The sequence below is a fragment of the Pelobates fuscus genome, chromosome 8 (genome assembly GCF_036172605.1).
Source record: "Pelobates fuscus isolate aPelFus1 chromosome 8, aPelFus1.pri, whole genome shotgun sequence".
In the NCBI taxonomy this organism is placed as follows: Eukaryota; Metazoa; Chordata; class Amphibia; order Anura; family Pelobatidae; genus Pelobates; species Pelobates fuscus.
The window spans coordinates 73,761,326-73,778,931 of NC_086324.1; the positions used below are offsets into that span (position 1 = coordinate 73,761,326).

Consider the following 17,606-nt stretch of genomic DNA (forward strand, 5'->3'; position numbering starts at 1 on the left):
GAATAGACTAATAAATAGTAAACATATCTTTAAATGTCCTTTTAGACTTTAATTTGCACCAAAAAAAATCTATTGAAGATTATATTTAGAGACCATGGTTTATAGCCAAGTATTCATAAATGTTTATATGATAAAGATTATGAGGACAATGTATGAAGAAAAACAGCTTCTGAGCTGTAACAAAAATAATGGAATGTTAAGGCTAAGCATTTAAAATGTACTTATTTGTGCCACCATTTCTCCATCAGGGCTAGTCCCTAAACACCGAATTTTAGTGAATTATATGAGAATCGCAAGTAGCTAAAATAGCTGATTTAGAAAAATCCTTTAAATCGGTTATTTCTGTTTACTTGTCCTTCCACACTAAATATATACATATATAATTTGTAAAATAAAAATGTAAATCTGCTAAACTGAAGGCTAAACTGAAAATTTATAATTGAAGGAGAAGATAATAATTGTAATAAGTGGAGAAGGAAGGGGCAAACATTTGTAACATTATAGGCAACAATTAAAGAAAAACTATAGTGCGCAAAATAATATATATATATTTTTTAAATTTAATATGTCTGTGTCACCTCTATGCCCCCCTTCCTCCTAAAAATGTGAAGCTAATGTCGTTTACTTACCTTTTTCCCACGGTCCTTGCAGCAGCCTGATCTGCCTCCTTTTTTTGTCATAGTGCTTGATGACGTCTTGCTGGCTTCTCGTACAATAGCGAAGCATTGTGGACAAAAACATCATGTGCGGCAAGTCCCATACTCAGCTAATCAAATGCTTCTAATAGAGAAGCACTAAATGCAATGCTTTTCTGTGAAAGCATTGGAGCTGCCTGCATCGTGCAGATAGTTTGTTAAGGAGCCGTGTGCAGTGCATGAGGACGTCGAATGTGAGCAACTAAATCTGATTTAATTGTGGATGTGGAAGCACCATCAAGTGGTTGTCAGGGAGATAGCCATTTGAGGTATAGCTAGCCCCACAATGTAAACATTGTTGCTCCTCCAAAACAACAATGATTTCCAATGCAGGATTGAAACGGCAGGATCACAGTACTATACCACTTTATTAAAAGGTACTATCCCTGGAGCTTACATTGGTCCTTCAAGCAGTGTTATTTCAAGAAACAATGTATCTCATACACTTAGAATGAGAAAAAAAACTTAGTGTTGTTCACTAACAATGCATGTGTCCTTCCATAGATATTTCCCCACTTTTACTATATAGTTTTTCGCTGCTTAAGTGCAGAGTTTGCATGCTGCAAGGAGAAAACACTGTAGAAATAGTTTATTATAGGCACAAATTGAACATTTTCACTGTTTGCAACCTTAAAGCTGTCAGCCCAATTCTAAACATAATAAAAAAAAAAGGAAAACCATGTAGGGTCCATGTAAGACGAGAAAGCTCACAAACTCGGTCCCCTTACATTAACCTCTCAAAATATTGTAAAGCGCTACGGAATCTGTTGGCGCTATATAAATGGCAATAATAATAATAATAATAATAATAATAATAATTTCTCCACCAAGGAAAAGATTCCATTCCTCCACTCTGTTTATGGAGGAGTGACAGTAATAATATATTTGGTAGGGGACAAGTGACCCTGGGAGGTGAGGTGGTGAGTAATACCAGACCTGGTTTGGGGACACTTAGCAATTGGGTGGGTTAACTTTGTAACACCAGGCAACTGGTTGTATCACGGCCAGATGCATTGGAAAACGTATGGCCCTCCAGATATTAGAAAAAGGAGACTAGGTATCTTCTAGTTGTTGGGATCGGATGTTTAGGGTCTCCTTAACCTTCTCATGATATTAGCCATTTTTTTTTACAGTCTGAGGCTAAGGGAGTAGGTTGAATATAAATATTTTTTGGAGAAATACTGGGTTGGCCCGAGAAGCTCTAAAATTCTAACATAATCTTCTGATTATGGATCACTTACTTATTTTTGTCTCAATATATTTGAAGAGTTTTCTTTTTTATGAATACCTATTTGAATTGGCAGAAGATCCATGGTTGACGAAAATGGATTTGTTAAAACGCAGTTTTCATGCATGTGTGTGGAAACAAAGGATCCTTTGAAAACCATTATTAAATAAACCCACACACAAACACATATGGTATGTGGGGGTAGTGGGGTTATTTTGTGCAGGGCTCTTACAGTTTATTGGAACATTCTGCTTGGAATTATATATCTATTCTGAACATAAGACCAAGAAATAAGGATAATTACAAAAGTAAACAACAGACACATATATTACTATTTTAAAATATGTAATATCTCAAGCTTGGAAAGATGTGTTCAATCAATTTATATAAAGTGCATATAAACACATTTAACATATTTAACATGCAATGCAATCACCACATTTACATACTGGATGGTGTCATAGACACCGCAATCATTAAGAAAACTACTAACCCCATCCGAAGCCTAACTAATACACATACTTTACAATCAACGATTTTGTACAGACATCTAACACAATAGTAGTCCCTATACAGCTAAAAGAATCGCAATGCCATTTCTTATTCCATCCTTTAAATAATGTTTCTAAATAGTTTGTCTAACCTTGCTTTAAATATGTTACCTGCTGACTGGCCCATCAAGTTTTGAGCTTCTTCAGAGGAATGTAAGGACAGCTTTTCTCCTAAGGAGCAAAGAAGAAATAAATTTAACTCTCTTGCCCTTCAGGAGATCAGCATTTTCCGACATCTTCTAAAAAAGCTCAGAAACTGATGTACAATGTTTTCTATCCAGCAGATTCAATTAGGACTAATCGGTGTAACCAGGAAACAACATACAAGGTTTAATTAATACAGCCAGATAATAAAATATTGGGTACATTATTTATGATGGATGTGACTAACGCTAAAGGTGTTTTTTAAGAAAATATAGTGCATAATAAACATGGATGAAAGAAACATAATGACAATGCCTGAGACGTGAGAAAAGAAGAAAAGAGAAGGAAGACTCTAGAACGGGAAAGTTGGGTACGTACCAGGGAAAGCAGGGGTGGTCTGTCCGAGGGGAGTAAAGGGGGTTTGCTGCATGGCCAACTGGTGGAGCTTGGTCAACTGCTGAGGGGTAGGAGGGACATTAGAACTAAGAAGGTTATTGTTAGAGAGTACAAGAAGTCACAGGCACAAGAAAACAGAGTCAAATAATAAAATAAAGCAAATTACCAGGGAACCATGAGACACGTGGTCACTTCAGAGACAAGAGAACGTGGCAATAGAGAGAATATCATTATTCAATGTATCATTGCCAGAATAGGATGGAGGATGGAACTCACATTCTATACAAAGTATCTGCATTGGAGTGTTACATCTCGCACAACATAAAGCAAAGAACCCATTGTTAGAGCTAGTGGTAACAGTTGGGAAAAAAAAGTAGAACACAAAAAATTAAGGGTGCAATTAATAGTTTCTCATTATCCAGTAAGATAATAATTTATATGCAATGTATTGGCACTGAACATCATTAAGATAACTGTTAAAGCATTGGTATATATATTTTACTACTAATAACAAAACCAATTAATGTGCACCATACCAAAGGATACTCAATTAACCAATTAATTTCCCCTGGTAAAGTTGCTCTGACGGTATGAATAGTTTGTCACCCATTACACATTTTTGTGTTTTACCTTGAGCATAATATAATATTGACATTGAGCTCATCATGAGTGGAGTTCTACAAGGTTGAATCAAGATGGCAGCACCCACGAATACATGTGTATGTATATAAAGTGGATCTGTCACTCCAATGTCTTTATAACATTATTAAACACATATGTTAATAGTACCTACAATTTCAGTATACCCATAAGTATATATGGTTTAGAATATTTAGAATAAGCCTATTGGACCTCATGAAGGGACAATATAGTTACCAGAACAACTTTAGCTTAATGAAGCAGTGTTGATGTATAGACCATGCCCCTGCAGCCTCATTGCCCAATTCTCAGCAATTTAGAAGTTAAATCATTTGTTTATACAGCCCTAGTTACACCTCCCTGCATGTGACTTGCACAGCCTTCCTAAACTGTTCCTGTAAAGAGACATCAAATGTTTATACTTCCTTTATTATAAATTCTGTTTATTTTAGAATTGCTGTGTTAATAGTTGTGAGATCCTGTAGAAACCGCATGTATGCAATTAAAGCTCAATTTACATAGCAGGAGATAAAAATGCATAAAGCAAGTTAATATCTGATTGAAAATGAAACCATTTTTTCATGTAGGCTGTGTCAGTTACAGCTAGATGAGGTGTTGCTAAAGCTGCATAAACAGAAACAAAAGGTGATTTAACTCCTAAATTGAAGAAATTGAGCAGTGAAAATTCAGAGGCATAATCTATACACTAACCATGCCTCATTAATCTACTATTGTTTTGGTTACTATAGTGTCCCTTAAAGTAAGATGTGATGCAATCACATAATTCAGAGTTTCAGAGTTTCCTATTCTCAACTCACTACACCTTCGCTATACCTTCTCAGAGTGACAGTCAGTCAGCTTACCTCAATGCATGGGAACTACATAATGAATTTCTTGTGACAAGTAGTTAAGATTTCTATTCTCATTGGCATGGTCAGTGTTGTGCCACTTACAAAACGTGAAAAAACATTTGTGAATGTGAATCATCTTTATCACTCAAGGGAATCGAGAGGTTAGATGGTAAATCATCGGAGTAGGAGGGCAATGCTGAATAAGAACATCTAGCATGTCTGCATTTTTTAGAAGGCTCCATGTGGCTAGCATATTAAATGTACACATATATACATAATCATGATGATTTACCAGTTGCTAAAAAAGTTATGTATCCCAAGAAATTACTTGTGGCTGGAAATCTTCTGTTTTATTTACCAGCACAGCACTTGGACTGACGTCAGTGAGTAACTTTCAATGTAAGGTTTTTTCCTGGTATTAAAAGCAGGTGTCTTTGTGGTCATAGTACTGCCATTATAATTAAATCTTTAAAAAAAACTAATAAAATATGTCTGGGATGCAGCATGAGATAAACAATCTGCTCTCTCACCCACTGTACGGAGAATAGCCTCTTACCCCTTCCTCATCCCAAGATGAGGTAAGGTGGATGGTAAAAATATAACAAGTAGGGGCCCGGTAACCTACCAATTTCTCTCTACCTCTGATCATTTGGGTTTAGGGGAAAAAAAATATTAAAATGTAAATAAATATTAAAACAATAACAGAACTATGGACAGTGTTGAGTCCACCCTCTAATAACTATTGGTACAGAGCATACCCAAGCTCTATGGTCCAAATAAAAAACCTTCCCCTGCTTCCCCTAAATTGGGCCATCAGATACCCAGTTCCCTCGCCCTAAATGGTTAAACGCCCTACACCAATGGTTAAGGCTCCAAAAGCAACACATAAATATCCTATCAATATTCTCACTCTAATAACTACTATATATCATAATGAAAAAAATATAGCAAAAAAAAAAAAACCTCCTGATGATCAAACCTGATCACGAAACTCTCTGGAAAAAAATAAAACCTGCAAAAAAATGACACAATACAGACCCTCGAGGACAGTGGATGGAGAGTTCAAGCATGACGAGCTATTCACAGGTGTACTCTAGAGTTTTTATAATGTCCATTTAGTTGTGCACAGCCAACCAATCACAGTTATTCTATAGACAAGTCCCCCCCACAAGAGCCTTACCTTGTAGTGATGTCCCGAACAGTTCGCCAGGAAACGTTCGCCAGCGAACATAGCGTGTTCGCTGTCTCGAACACGCGCGATGTTCGGTCCAACCCCTATTCGTCATGGAGGTGGGAGGGTCTGGGAGGGAGGGTCTGCTGCTGATTGGCTGGAATGTGTCTGCTGACTGTGAGGTACAGGGTCAAAGTTTACTCAATGATGACGAATAGGGGGCGGACCGAACATCACGCGTGTCCGCGACCGCGAACACGCTATGTTCGCCGGCGAGCGGTTCCCGGCGAACTGTTCGGGACATCACTATAATACTTTGTAATATTATGATGCACATTGACAATACCTGACTTTGTGCAGACATATTAGTTCTTTCTACTTAGCACTGCAGTCCTATTCTGCTGAGTCACCTCCTAAGATATTTGATGGGACAAGGTGGTTTATTATCCCTTTATCTAAGGTTATACTATTTACATTCACAAGTTTTTTTTTGTTTTTTTTAAATGATGGATTATTGCTATTAATAGTCATTGTTATGGACAATGAGGGGATACATTCACTGTTATTTTTTTTGGATGGCTCCCAATGGAATCACCTGAATCCAAAACTAAATGAAACATTAATTCTCTATTTCAAATTCACTCCCTTGTAGATCATTTTTAGTTAGTGTGAGTTTATGTAGTAATTAACAGAAAAAAGAAAATGCTAAATATTGTTCAAAATAAATCTATAGTTAAACACTGTTGCAATGCAGTAACTTGATGTTATATAAAAGTCTGGAGAGCTTGTAACTATAAAACATGCAAAATAATTGATTGATTTACATTATTTAACATCACTACAAAAGGGACAGACTGACTTTTCCTTGATAGATTGTGCAGGTTTATGGGCAACATTATGTGTATGTATGTTTAGAACATTCATGCTATTTATACAAAAAATACTCTGTAAAAATGTTTTTTATGATATAGTGATAGTTTATCATATTGCATCAATTTTGCTCATAATGAAAGTTTTAATATTAGGGCAACTGTTAATTTGGACATGTAGTCTATACCCCCAAAAAGAAACATAGCATGTTTAGACATTTGGCAGCAATCCAGTTAAGGGGCAGTGCTAGAACCCAGTCTCGGCATTGCATGTTTACAATGTAGACGTTAGTGAAGATCCAGTGTCTTGCTGGGGGTAATTAATGTAATATTCACTGTGTTTGAGAGCATAACAGAGTACCACAGAAATAAAACTCTCTAATCAGATTCCTAACATTTACCATTCTCCCACTACTACTGAACATCTTTCCACCTGTCCTCCTTCCCCCACCTCTCCTCTCCAGATTCCCTTTCCCACTTTCTGTGATTTTCTCTATATTCTCTCTCCTTTCTGCCTTCTCCTCATATTCTTCCCCCACACCTTCTTTTCTCCATATTCTCCCTCCAGCCTTCTGTTACTTACTCCCCACCCCCGTCTGTTCCTTTTCCCAATGACACAGTTATTCACTCCATACCTGTTCTTGTGGTAGTTGGCAGAGTAGCCTGGGACTAACAATCCTACAACAGTGCTCAGTTCAGTTTGGTGCCGGGGGCTGTGAGGTGGGGCAGGAATAGAACATAACGTTTATCCCTTCTCTCTAAAGATTATCCATGGCACCAAAGTGCAGAGTCCAGACATTGTATATGCTGCTTGTACTATCACTACCATGGCACTGTGCACACATTATGTAATAAACAAATGCCTGCACTGGGTTGAGAAGGAGTTACAAATCAGGTACCCACATCAGATAACCTTGCATGGATACCTGTATGGCCTCTTGGGTGGAGCACTTGCCCTGGTACTCCCTCCCTCCCTGGATACACGCCTGATCCAGTTGTTGTGGAAATATAGCTTATGTGATGCTCAGATAGTCATGGACACACTCTTATGATTATTGAGCATCGTTAACATACAGTTCCCTTACAGCTGGAGACATAATTGCTGATTACCTCAAATCTACAGGATATTTGATAAAATAATGATTGTAAACTTGAATGGTGATGAGATAGTAAAAGAAGAAAGTGCTTTGGTACTTTTCCTGGAAGTTAATCAAACTATTTTAGAATGTAATGTCGTATGTGAAACATCTGAAAATGATGATTAGAGTTAACCAAATAGCTTGCCATTAAACAGTGTGTAACTGTGTATAATGTAAAAAACGCAACCTAAACACTGACCTGGCAGAATTGTAAACATATGCATGATTCAAAAGAAGAAAAATTATTTTGAAATTATGCCCCTGCCATTCATAATACAGCTTATTCTAGCTGTGCAAGCAGGGCTGCATATCAGTATCCTCCGGCATGGTGCAAGGAGTGTTTGGGTGCTACTGCGTATTTTCTACAGGTGACATAAAAACCATCTCTCCTGGCACCCAAAGACTGGCTCCTTGCCATCAGCGTATGAGTGCTTGGGGTAGCTTAGCCGAATGTTCGTAACCTTTCCATGCCATTCAGTATTCGCTGGCTCTGGATGGATAACACTGAAGTGAAGTCTCCTCATTATCTGAGATGAGTTGCCAGACTTTGGGTGCAAGATGAGTCACAGTTTTTGTCAAAGCACTCAGATATGGTTGGACAGAAAAAGGATTCCTTGAATCATAACCACTTCATGCAGTCAAAGTGGATAGGATTACTTAAAATGCTCCATTTAACTGTGATGGTTCTGGATTGTTGACTTAAATATCAGAAATAACACAATGATCGTGGACTACAAAATGAGCTATCATAAGTTAACCAACAACACTCACAATTTAGATTAAAATAAGACAGCTGAAAAAGAAATCTACTTAAAAGCTTGAGATATTTCTCCAAACCCGTTTTTATGTCCATAACGTTAAAATTAGGTTGCCATCATCCCACCTCTCACTGTTATAAAATACGCCCGTAGATGCCAAATCCTGTGGTGCTATGTTACCAAATAATCAGCTTCAAAATGACTGCACTAAGATATTAGATGTTTTCTCATTATTGTGGGATTCAGTAATGCATTTATTCTAGAAGGTATAGCTGGTAAAGATTAAAAGAAAATGGAAAACAAGAACACACGGCAGGAACTAAAATATTCTCTCTCAAAGAGTAACACGTGCCCCATGGCTGCCCACAGTGTAACGGATACAGAGCTCCCATCTCAGACGTATTAATATTATGAGCTAATATTAATTATCAGTAACACCAGCATGCTGGGAAAGTGTGAGCCAGGAGGTAGGTGGGTTAACACAAAGAAAGATCAGAACTCACATCAGGGTGCGGGATGGCATACTGTCCTTGAATAGAGTAGGCCTGAAACAGAAGAGAACAACATTTATGTCTTCAAGATTTTCAGAAGCCTGTTTTTATTTTTTTTATAGGATACATATACTAAGTATGTTTAGGGTCCAGTATGGTATAAAGTCCAGCATTCATTTGGACTTACACATGTACATCATGTTATGTTCCAGTTTTAGTGTTCTACATGCTACTGACAACATATTACATAGTCAACATCACAAAAATATTTGTTTATGTGGACAGACAGATGTGGTGATGATTATTTTCATTAACATGTCTCGGACATGTCTCCAAGTGTCATGGGTATGGTACACCATTAATTCAGTCCATATCCACACAGTTCTAAGCAGTAAGAACCCCTGATGTTTTGTATAATTATATGGCTAATGAATTTAGAATTTTTTTTGTACTCAATGAGTTGTAATTTTGGTGTCGTAACATATACAACAAGTTGAGAAGAAATGCCCTTTTATCAAGTGCTTGCACTTTTTATGGGGTACCAGTTGTCCTACATGTAACCCAATAAGGACTAAGAAAATCCATGCCATTGTTACAGAACTGTCCTTAAAGACTTTCCAAATAAGATATGACATGATAGACTATAGACCAGTATGGTCTTTAAAAGGAGAGAAGTACAAAATATAATTAAAATCATCTGTAACAGGCAGCTTCATGTCTTATTACCGAGAACTGTTAAGTAAATGTTGACCTATGCAGGCACATAAACAGGCATGCACTGAAACAATACTCAAGGGTGAAAATACTGACATTCTATTTTGCTTTTCTACTGACTTTTAATGCATTACTCATTTAAAGTCAGTTAATGCATTAGTGAAACTTGCCAATTAAAAATATGCAAATGTCCGTAACCACTTTAAGCACCATAATCACTACAACCGATTGCTGTGCCCGAATTCTGTGTCAAACTGTTTTTGAGAATTTGGCGCAAGATGAGAGCCTCCCCAGTTGTCCACAGCTTAACCTCTCACTCCCCATATTGCTAATTAGCAATATGAATTTTATCTAAATTTGGAGGGCCTATGCTTTTAGCCAATCAATACCGTCTAAATGTATACAAATTGACATTTCTTTTTTTTAAACATTCTTTATTTGTTGTTTTTCAATGAGGTAAAAAATATTAGGGTACAGAAAAGAAAGAGGGTAGGGGTGGTACAGCCAAAATAGTACAGGTGCGCAGTAGTTTCCACATTCATATCTTTATGTCTTAGGGTTTTGTGGGAGAGCTGTTGTTGCATGGTGTGGTCAGTTGGCTTGGTGTTTGCCGTGCGGCAGTGTGGGGTTCAGGGACCTCGTTTTTGGTCTCTTTCCTTTTATGCAGTTAGTCTGCTCATACCTGTATTGGTGGCTGTTTGAGGTTTGCGGTGTTTCTCTATAATGGTTAGTTTGATAGGGTAGGTTACCCTCTTTCTGGCTGTTTTGTTTCTGACGTTGCTTATTGATGGGTTCCCGTGGTCAAATTGACATTTCTATCGTGGAAGCGCAACTTTTGTATTAGCAATACTGTGAGCGAGCGGTCAAGGGCTCAGGGTGCCTGGGTGACCCTTGGTTTGAGTCACCCTTATTGAAATGGTCTGGCACTGAACCAGCAAATGGTGCCAGTAGAAAGCTAACACCAAAATCATTCCAACAGGCTGTAGTGGTTATGGTGCTTGAAATTAAAAACACACAATATATATAATAATGGGCAAGTACACAAGAGAGATAATGGCTTTTCATGTCATCCTCTAGAATGCAAGCTCATTTTAATTGTCTCATTTATTGTTAAATCCCCCACTTGATAATATTGTAAAGCATTGCTGAATAAGTTAGCACTATATTAATGCCAATAATAATAATCTTCCAGAGACTGATGTTTAATGATTAGATGTTATTTCAGTGGTTCTTAACCTTTTTGGCACAGATCAAAGTTACATACATAGTAATGACATGGCAACTCATTCTACAATTGTAAAATTATCACAGTAATCTTCCAGTGTCAGAACGGTCAACTGTTGCACAGTAGAAGGCTGTGTGCATCTTCAGTGAGCAATTTACAGTCAGTTTTCTGACATATGATAAATATTTTATGCCTGCGGAAACCGCTAATGGCAAAGTGAAAATCTTGGGTGTTAATCTATGGTTAAAAACCACTCAAATGTAGTATATATGCCAGTGATTCAAACTAACTCTTATATAATACAAGAATTCTAAAGCAGCCTTTATAAAACATCAATAAGTGTATTAAGTCAAATCACCGTGTGTACTACACAATACGTTGCAGCATCCCCCATTTTTAACAACTTATTTCATGCAAAGAACAGGTGATCATTAGCTCTGAGTGCTTCTGCCGGCCCACAAAGCACCACAATGTTAAAATATAATATAATGTACAATATCTACATTTAAATTCTCAAGAAGGGAGTAACTTATTCTTATAATGGATTTATATTAGTAGTATTAGCCATAGTAGATCCATTCTGTATAATAAACTAGGGATGTTAAACATTTGTTCTGAAGACTTTGTGATTGGTATACCTGGGAACTTTCAAAACTTGGCATTGAGTCTTAAATTTGGTAACCGAGCCTCAGATTCTCACATTGAAGGGATAGGTTTTTAGAAGGAAATAGTTTGATGACACGAGCCTCCTAGGTGACGTTTTTCTACTAGATATATATAAAAGAGCAAATCAGAATTTGAATGAACTCCGTATGAAAAAATAGTGGAAGAACATGAAAGACAGGGCCGCAGCATGAGAATATGTTTGTAGCCTATGTCCCCCTCTAATCATTGCCATATCTTCTCTGTCTTCCCAACTTGCCGCAGATTTCCCTATCCTCCCAGTTTTGTATCCCTTCCTTAATTATTTGCACTCTCTTCCCTTTTTCGTTCCTATACGTTTTCACAATATTCCCCTGCAGCCCTTTTCTTTCATTTATGCCAACTCATGGTCCTTACTATCTTACCTTTATATCCACATCTCTACCCCAGCTACCTACTATCCCACTTTTTATCCTATTTTCAGCGTTTTGCGTACTTCTCATTTCAAGATTTCATCCCTCATCTATCTATGATAATTTCCACTTCAGTCTTTCTCCTTTCAGACTGTTACCTACATTACCACAACACAAGCTTGAAGGACAAGGAGCAAAAGACAAATATCTCTTTCCATCATTCGGACTTAAAAAATCTTCTAACATTTTCAATTAAATCTATTTACCCCTCTAAAACTGTTTTGTTTTTTTAACCAATTTAAACTCTCTCTTTTCTTCTAAACCATGCCTTTCAATCCTTTCTTTTTCCCCAATACTTTATCTCAGTAGTTTTTGTATTAAGTAGGCTCATCCTTGGGAGTTGATTGTAAAGGAAACCTGAGAACTGAGTCTTCATTGACTCTTTCATGTGCACTTTGTGGTTCCTTATGACGTAGATCCCAGGATATGATATTAAATCCCAAAATTCTGAGTCCCAAAGGGTCCACAGAGTGCAGGACAAAACAAACAAATTCTAACCATATTGCAGACTCCCCTGCAAATCACAGAAAAACACTGATCTTTGCTCTTTTCTACAACATAGATCAGGGCTCCTCCTCGCTGTTGAACTTTTGTGTATTTCACTAGCTGCAATGTCTGTAGTTTGACCCCTAGTGGAAACATTTGGATCCTATAATGAGTAGCTACACCGAAGTTTCATCATGATCTGTTAACTGGTTACTCTTGAACAAAATGTTTAATCAGCTCTCTTGGAATTCAGTGAAAACCAGTGGTACAGTTAACCCACTCAAGGTAGGATACAGAATAAAATATGCTTGATTCTAGGTGTGATGCTCACAGAGGGCCGGCAGGTTCTCAGGTCTTATGTTCCTGCTCGACAAGTGATCATTTGCAGGATGAGAAAACATGCAAGAAAATGTTTGCAAACTAACGGGCAGAGGCTGGTGCTGCAGCAATAGGCTGAGGTTGGCAGTGGAGGCACCCAGCGGGTCCGCTCTTACCTGGCCACCTGCAAAAATGACAGGGGCGGAGGCGGGTTTTGGACGGTAGGGAATGGTGGCACCTTTTGGTGGGGACTAGGAGAAGGGACAGGAGAGGGAGAGATAATATTAATGCATCCTCACAAGATACAAACACCCACCATTAACAACTGACAATCATAAAGTGTTGAATAATCTCAGATTTATAATGAGTAAGAAAATAAAATACTCAAGGAATATATATGTAAATATATATATATATATATATCAAGCGGCTTGATAGGAACTAGAGAAAATAAATGCATTCAATTATTTAACAGAAAGTCTTATAGAAGTAATAGAAGATTTTATAATATATATTAGTGAGTACTGTCACTTTAAAGGAACATTAGTCATGCAAAAATGACATTGTCTGTAATGTATGTTTATCTATGCATCCAAATGATGGAGAAAATTGTATTGTTTGGTCCACATAATTGAGCAAAAATTACACACGAGGAACTACAAGCTATACACTTCAGGACCTGAGAATGTTCACTTTGACCTATTTAGAGAGATACAAAGTTGGTTTAAAAATTAGTAATTAAGTTTATACCATAATGATCTAAAAGGCCCAAATGACCCAAAATGTAATAATTGTTTGATAAATTAGTGTAATCATTTATTTATATATGTCTAAACACTAGAGAGTACTGCTGTTCATAAGGAGAGTCCAAACAATGTGATGGTATGCACAAATGTGGAGAGATTTATAAATCAGGATACCAACAAAGCATTTCTTTAGGGAGTATAAAAAAAGATTTTACTAGTCTGCAGAAAGTTATGAGGTACTGTCATACAGTTGGGGTGTCCCAACATACAAGATTTGAATTAACATACTATCCTAAGAATAGGGAAACCAGAAGGACGTGTATTACTAAACCTTCGAGAGGCCAGGATTAATGCAGTGACTATAGTGAGTGGAGAAAGAGAGCCAGCAAGCAGATGGGATAGTCTGGAACAAGGTGTTTGAAAAACAGAAAACATGTATTGAGAAGCCATGCTGAGTCAAGAGTACCAAGTATTAAATTAAATATAAACAAGCTGTATAATATATAGTGTGCTACTGGGAATACCAGAAGACACAACAAAGACATTAACCCCTTGAGGACACATGACATGTGTGACATGTCATGATTCCCTTTTATTCCAGAAGTTTGGTCCTTAAGGGGTTAAAGTCTGGATGGTGTATCACGGCATAGTGAGCTATGATAGTGTAGCAACAGTCGTGCAATTTAGAATCTTTGTGAATGTTGGTGCACATATGAAACACTGGATCATGCACTGTGAAATTAAATATATTGCAATATGACTTGATGGAACAGCATCCAACGTGTGTGACAAAACAACAAAGTACTCAGGTGGTATAGAGGATAACAAGCAAGGACCACAGGTAATGTTACAGGCACTGGACCATGTGAGACTTTGAATAGAAAGTGTGGATGAAAAGGAAGACTGAATATCTAGCAATGAATAAGTGAACTGTTTCACAGGGTTAATGAGGTGTGTAAGTGATGGGATCAGTGTAGGGGGAAAAATCTACAGGAATTATCACATCAGAATAATGCTAAATTACCTGTGTTTCATCAGCACCATGGACCTAATGGGATCAGTAGAAAGGGCACTGACCATTGCTACGTGTGACTACACTTGGGATAAACTCCCCATCACTTGATTCTGATCCCAAGCCAAGTCCTCCTTAAAACAATGGTGACTCAGATTGGGAAATGTAAAAGAACATTACAGTGTTAGGTACACAAATCTGCAGTGCTCTCCTCTTCATTGAGATTTAGCCCGCACCCCCCAAAAAAAATCGAAATAAATATTGGGGGAAAATTGCATTACTTACCTTTTTTTCCAGTGCCAAGATTAAGTCCTGCAGCCACTCGTCCTTCCCTCCACATCTAACAGTTCAATCCAATCCTACGAGGAGCATTGGGGACTAAAAGCACATGGGTGCTGCATTGCTATTGGAGGTTAGCAGTGAGAATCGAGATTGACTCAGTTCTTACAGTAACAGTGACTCTTATGGCTGTCAGCTAAACAGCCGCTAGAGGCGTATTTAACCCTGCAATGTAAGCATCTCCATATCTACTAAATAGAGATCTTTGAAATCACAGGGTTAAAACTAAAAGGCAACTCATTCGTCTCAATTAAGTGGTCTGAGTGCCTATAAGTAAAGTTGAAAAGTGCAACTTAGAAAGTCACAGTTTTAGTTACCCATGCAAGCAATTAAAATCAAGTAATAAATAATAAAATACAATATTATTTTTGCATGACATAACTGTTGACAGAGTCCCTTTACATGTGTGTTACATTAGAATGCAAACAAGGAGTTGCTTTTCTATCTGGCATTTAACCAGTTAGAATGTTTTATCAATGTAATTTGTGATACATTTACCACTTTGGTGGCAGGTCACTATTTTGCCTGACAGATCTTTTATTTATTTAATATTCATTTTAAACATCTATAAAGCAATGTTTAGAATTTCATAAAGAGGAAATGCAACCCGCTGATGTGGAAACAGAAGAACTGTGAATGGAATTACACATTGAAGGCACACATAAAATAACCAATTTGGCTATTTTGGCCTAAAATTTGGAATACCCTCTTTGATTCTATACAGTTCCTGTTTTAGCATATACCTTTAATTTAGCAGTGTTTTTTTTATTTGTTTGTTTGTTTGTTTTTTGTTACTCTATTAAGCAAGTGAAATTTACAGAGTGTTATTGATTGCTTCTCATCTTACATTCCAAGACTAATATAACTCAGGATGTGAATACATTAAAATACACTGATTTTACGTTGTAAACTAATGTGACTATCATCTACACCGATCCTTCTCTCCACAACTAGTGCAATCCAGGACATGAATAGTATGACACCGATCCTTCTCTCCAAAACGAACGTAACCCCTGCTATGAATATTATCTATATTGATCCTTCCCCAGAAAACGAATGTAGTCCAGAACATGAATATTATCTACACTTATCCTTCCCTCAAGAACCATTGTAACCTAGGGCCTGAATACTATCTACACCAATCCTTCCCTATACAAGTAATGTAATCCTGATCATGATTACTATCTACAGCGATCCTTCCAGTCACTATTAAAGTGAGCTAAGACATCAATATTATATGTACCGATCCGTCCCTCCAGAACTAATGTAACAATGTAACCCGTGAAATTAACACTATCTACATTGAGCCTTCCGTCCAGAACTAATGTAACCTGGACATTAATACTATCTACATTGATCTTTACATTAACCAATTAAATAACCCAGGATAGGAACATTATCTGTATGTTTCCTTTGACTACTACTATAACAAGTGATGCAAATATTACACTATCCTTTCCACCCAAGACTACAGTAGCGCTAGACATCATATTATCTACAATTGTCTTTCCATTAAATGCTATTGCAAACCTGGGTGTCAACATTATCCAATTATCTACATTGATCTTTCTATCCAAAATGAATGTAACTCATGGTGTACATTTGATCTGCAGTGATCTTTCAAACAAAGCTAATGATAACAGGAATGTGTGTATGATCATTACGGATTTATTCATTTAAGACTATTATAATCCACACTGATCTTTCAATCTAAAACTTGTTTAGCTCAAGATAGGAATATTATATACACTGATCTTTCCATCAGAAGGTAAATTAATATTATTTAAATTTTTACATGACTAATGTTACCCATGACGCGCATATCTGCACTAATATTTCTTCCATGACTAATGTAACACAGGATTTTAATATAATCTGCTCTGTCCCTTAAGTAGGCTAAACTAATTTTTGTATTTATGTTATCTCCTTAAACGTAGGCTGTGAGTTCATTAGAAGTTCAAATTTTACGCCAAAATATCTTCCCCCAGCCAGTTCCATCAATCCTCAAATTAAATGTCATCATATCTAAACTTCAGGCCGAGGCAGGGAATATGTGAATGTGCCCTACCCTGACACCTTGTCTAGCTGATTTCTTACACTGGACTCTTTCTTTGAGTAAGTTGCGAAGTGGGTGTTTATACATTACCCCTGCGCCGACACACTGTACCTCCAGCATCACCACACAGATCTGCTTCACACATTGGATGATCGCATCAGGAGTGCCGGAGATGGTCACTGCCCGCTCCGTTGAATTAGGAAGCATATCGCCAGCCACTTGCACCTGGGCTCCTGTAGACTGATATAGGTGAAAAAACAATCAATTACAATATGGTCTCTTTTTGCCACAAAAAATAATTTTACATCATATATCCTACATATTTCATCTAAAAACTCCAACAATAATGCATTCTAAGAATTTCATTAAATTGTGTAGATAGTTTTCTCAACTGGCCAGGAGCTTGGCGACTGAGCATCTACTTTGGGGTATCAAAGGTCATAATTTTGAGATTAATGGGACACAGAGGCCACTGACTCTATAGTGTTCAAGATCAAAGAACTGGAAAATTACTAGTGCACTTGTGGAAATCATAAGCCACTATGTTTACATAGTACTCTACACCCCAAAGTATAAGGAGTAGAGGACAGATACAGGCCTTCTCCTGACTCTGTTCCATCATTATTACCCTCACCTCACCATGCACTATGCCTAGAAAGAGGA

At 37.2% G+C, this 17,606-nt stretch overlaps 2 protein-coding genes across 10 annotated transcripts in view; one reads left to right on the plus strand and one right to left on the minus strand.

Moving 5' to 3' along the window:
- Positions 1-17,606, plus strand: part of SLC19A1 (solute carrier family 19 member 1) — a 96,683-nt gene that overhangs the window by 14,309 nt on the left and 64,768 nt on the right. The window lies entirely within an intron of this gene.
- PCBP3 (poly(rC) binding protein 3) overlaps positions 1-17,606 on the minus strand; it is a 68,182-nt gene that overhangs the window by 7,721 nt on the left and 42,855 nt on the right. For 2 of the 9 annotated variants that reach the window (XM_063430065.1, XM_063430073.1), the window contains exons 8-12: positions 17,034-17,183; positions 12,898-13,041; positions 8,945-8,986; positions 2,997-3,075; positions 2,586-2,645 (exon numbers count right to left, since the gene is read on the minus strand). In XM_063430065.1, coding sequence (XP_063286135.1) covers positions 2,586-2,645; positions 2,997-3,075; positions 8,945-8,986; positions 12,898-13,041; positions 17,034-17,183 — 475 coding nt within the window. The remainder of the gene's footprint in view (positions 1-2,585; positions 2,646-2,996; positions 3,076-8,944; positions 8,987-12,897; positions 13,042-17,033; positions 17,184-17,606) is intronic. The other 7 variants (XM_063430066.1, XM_063430068.1, XM_063430067.1 and 4 more) reach the window with 7 other exon arrangements.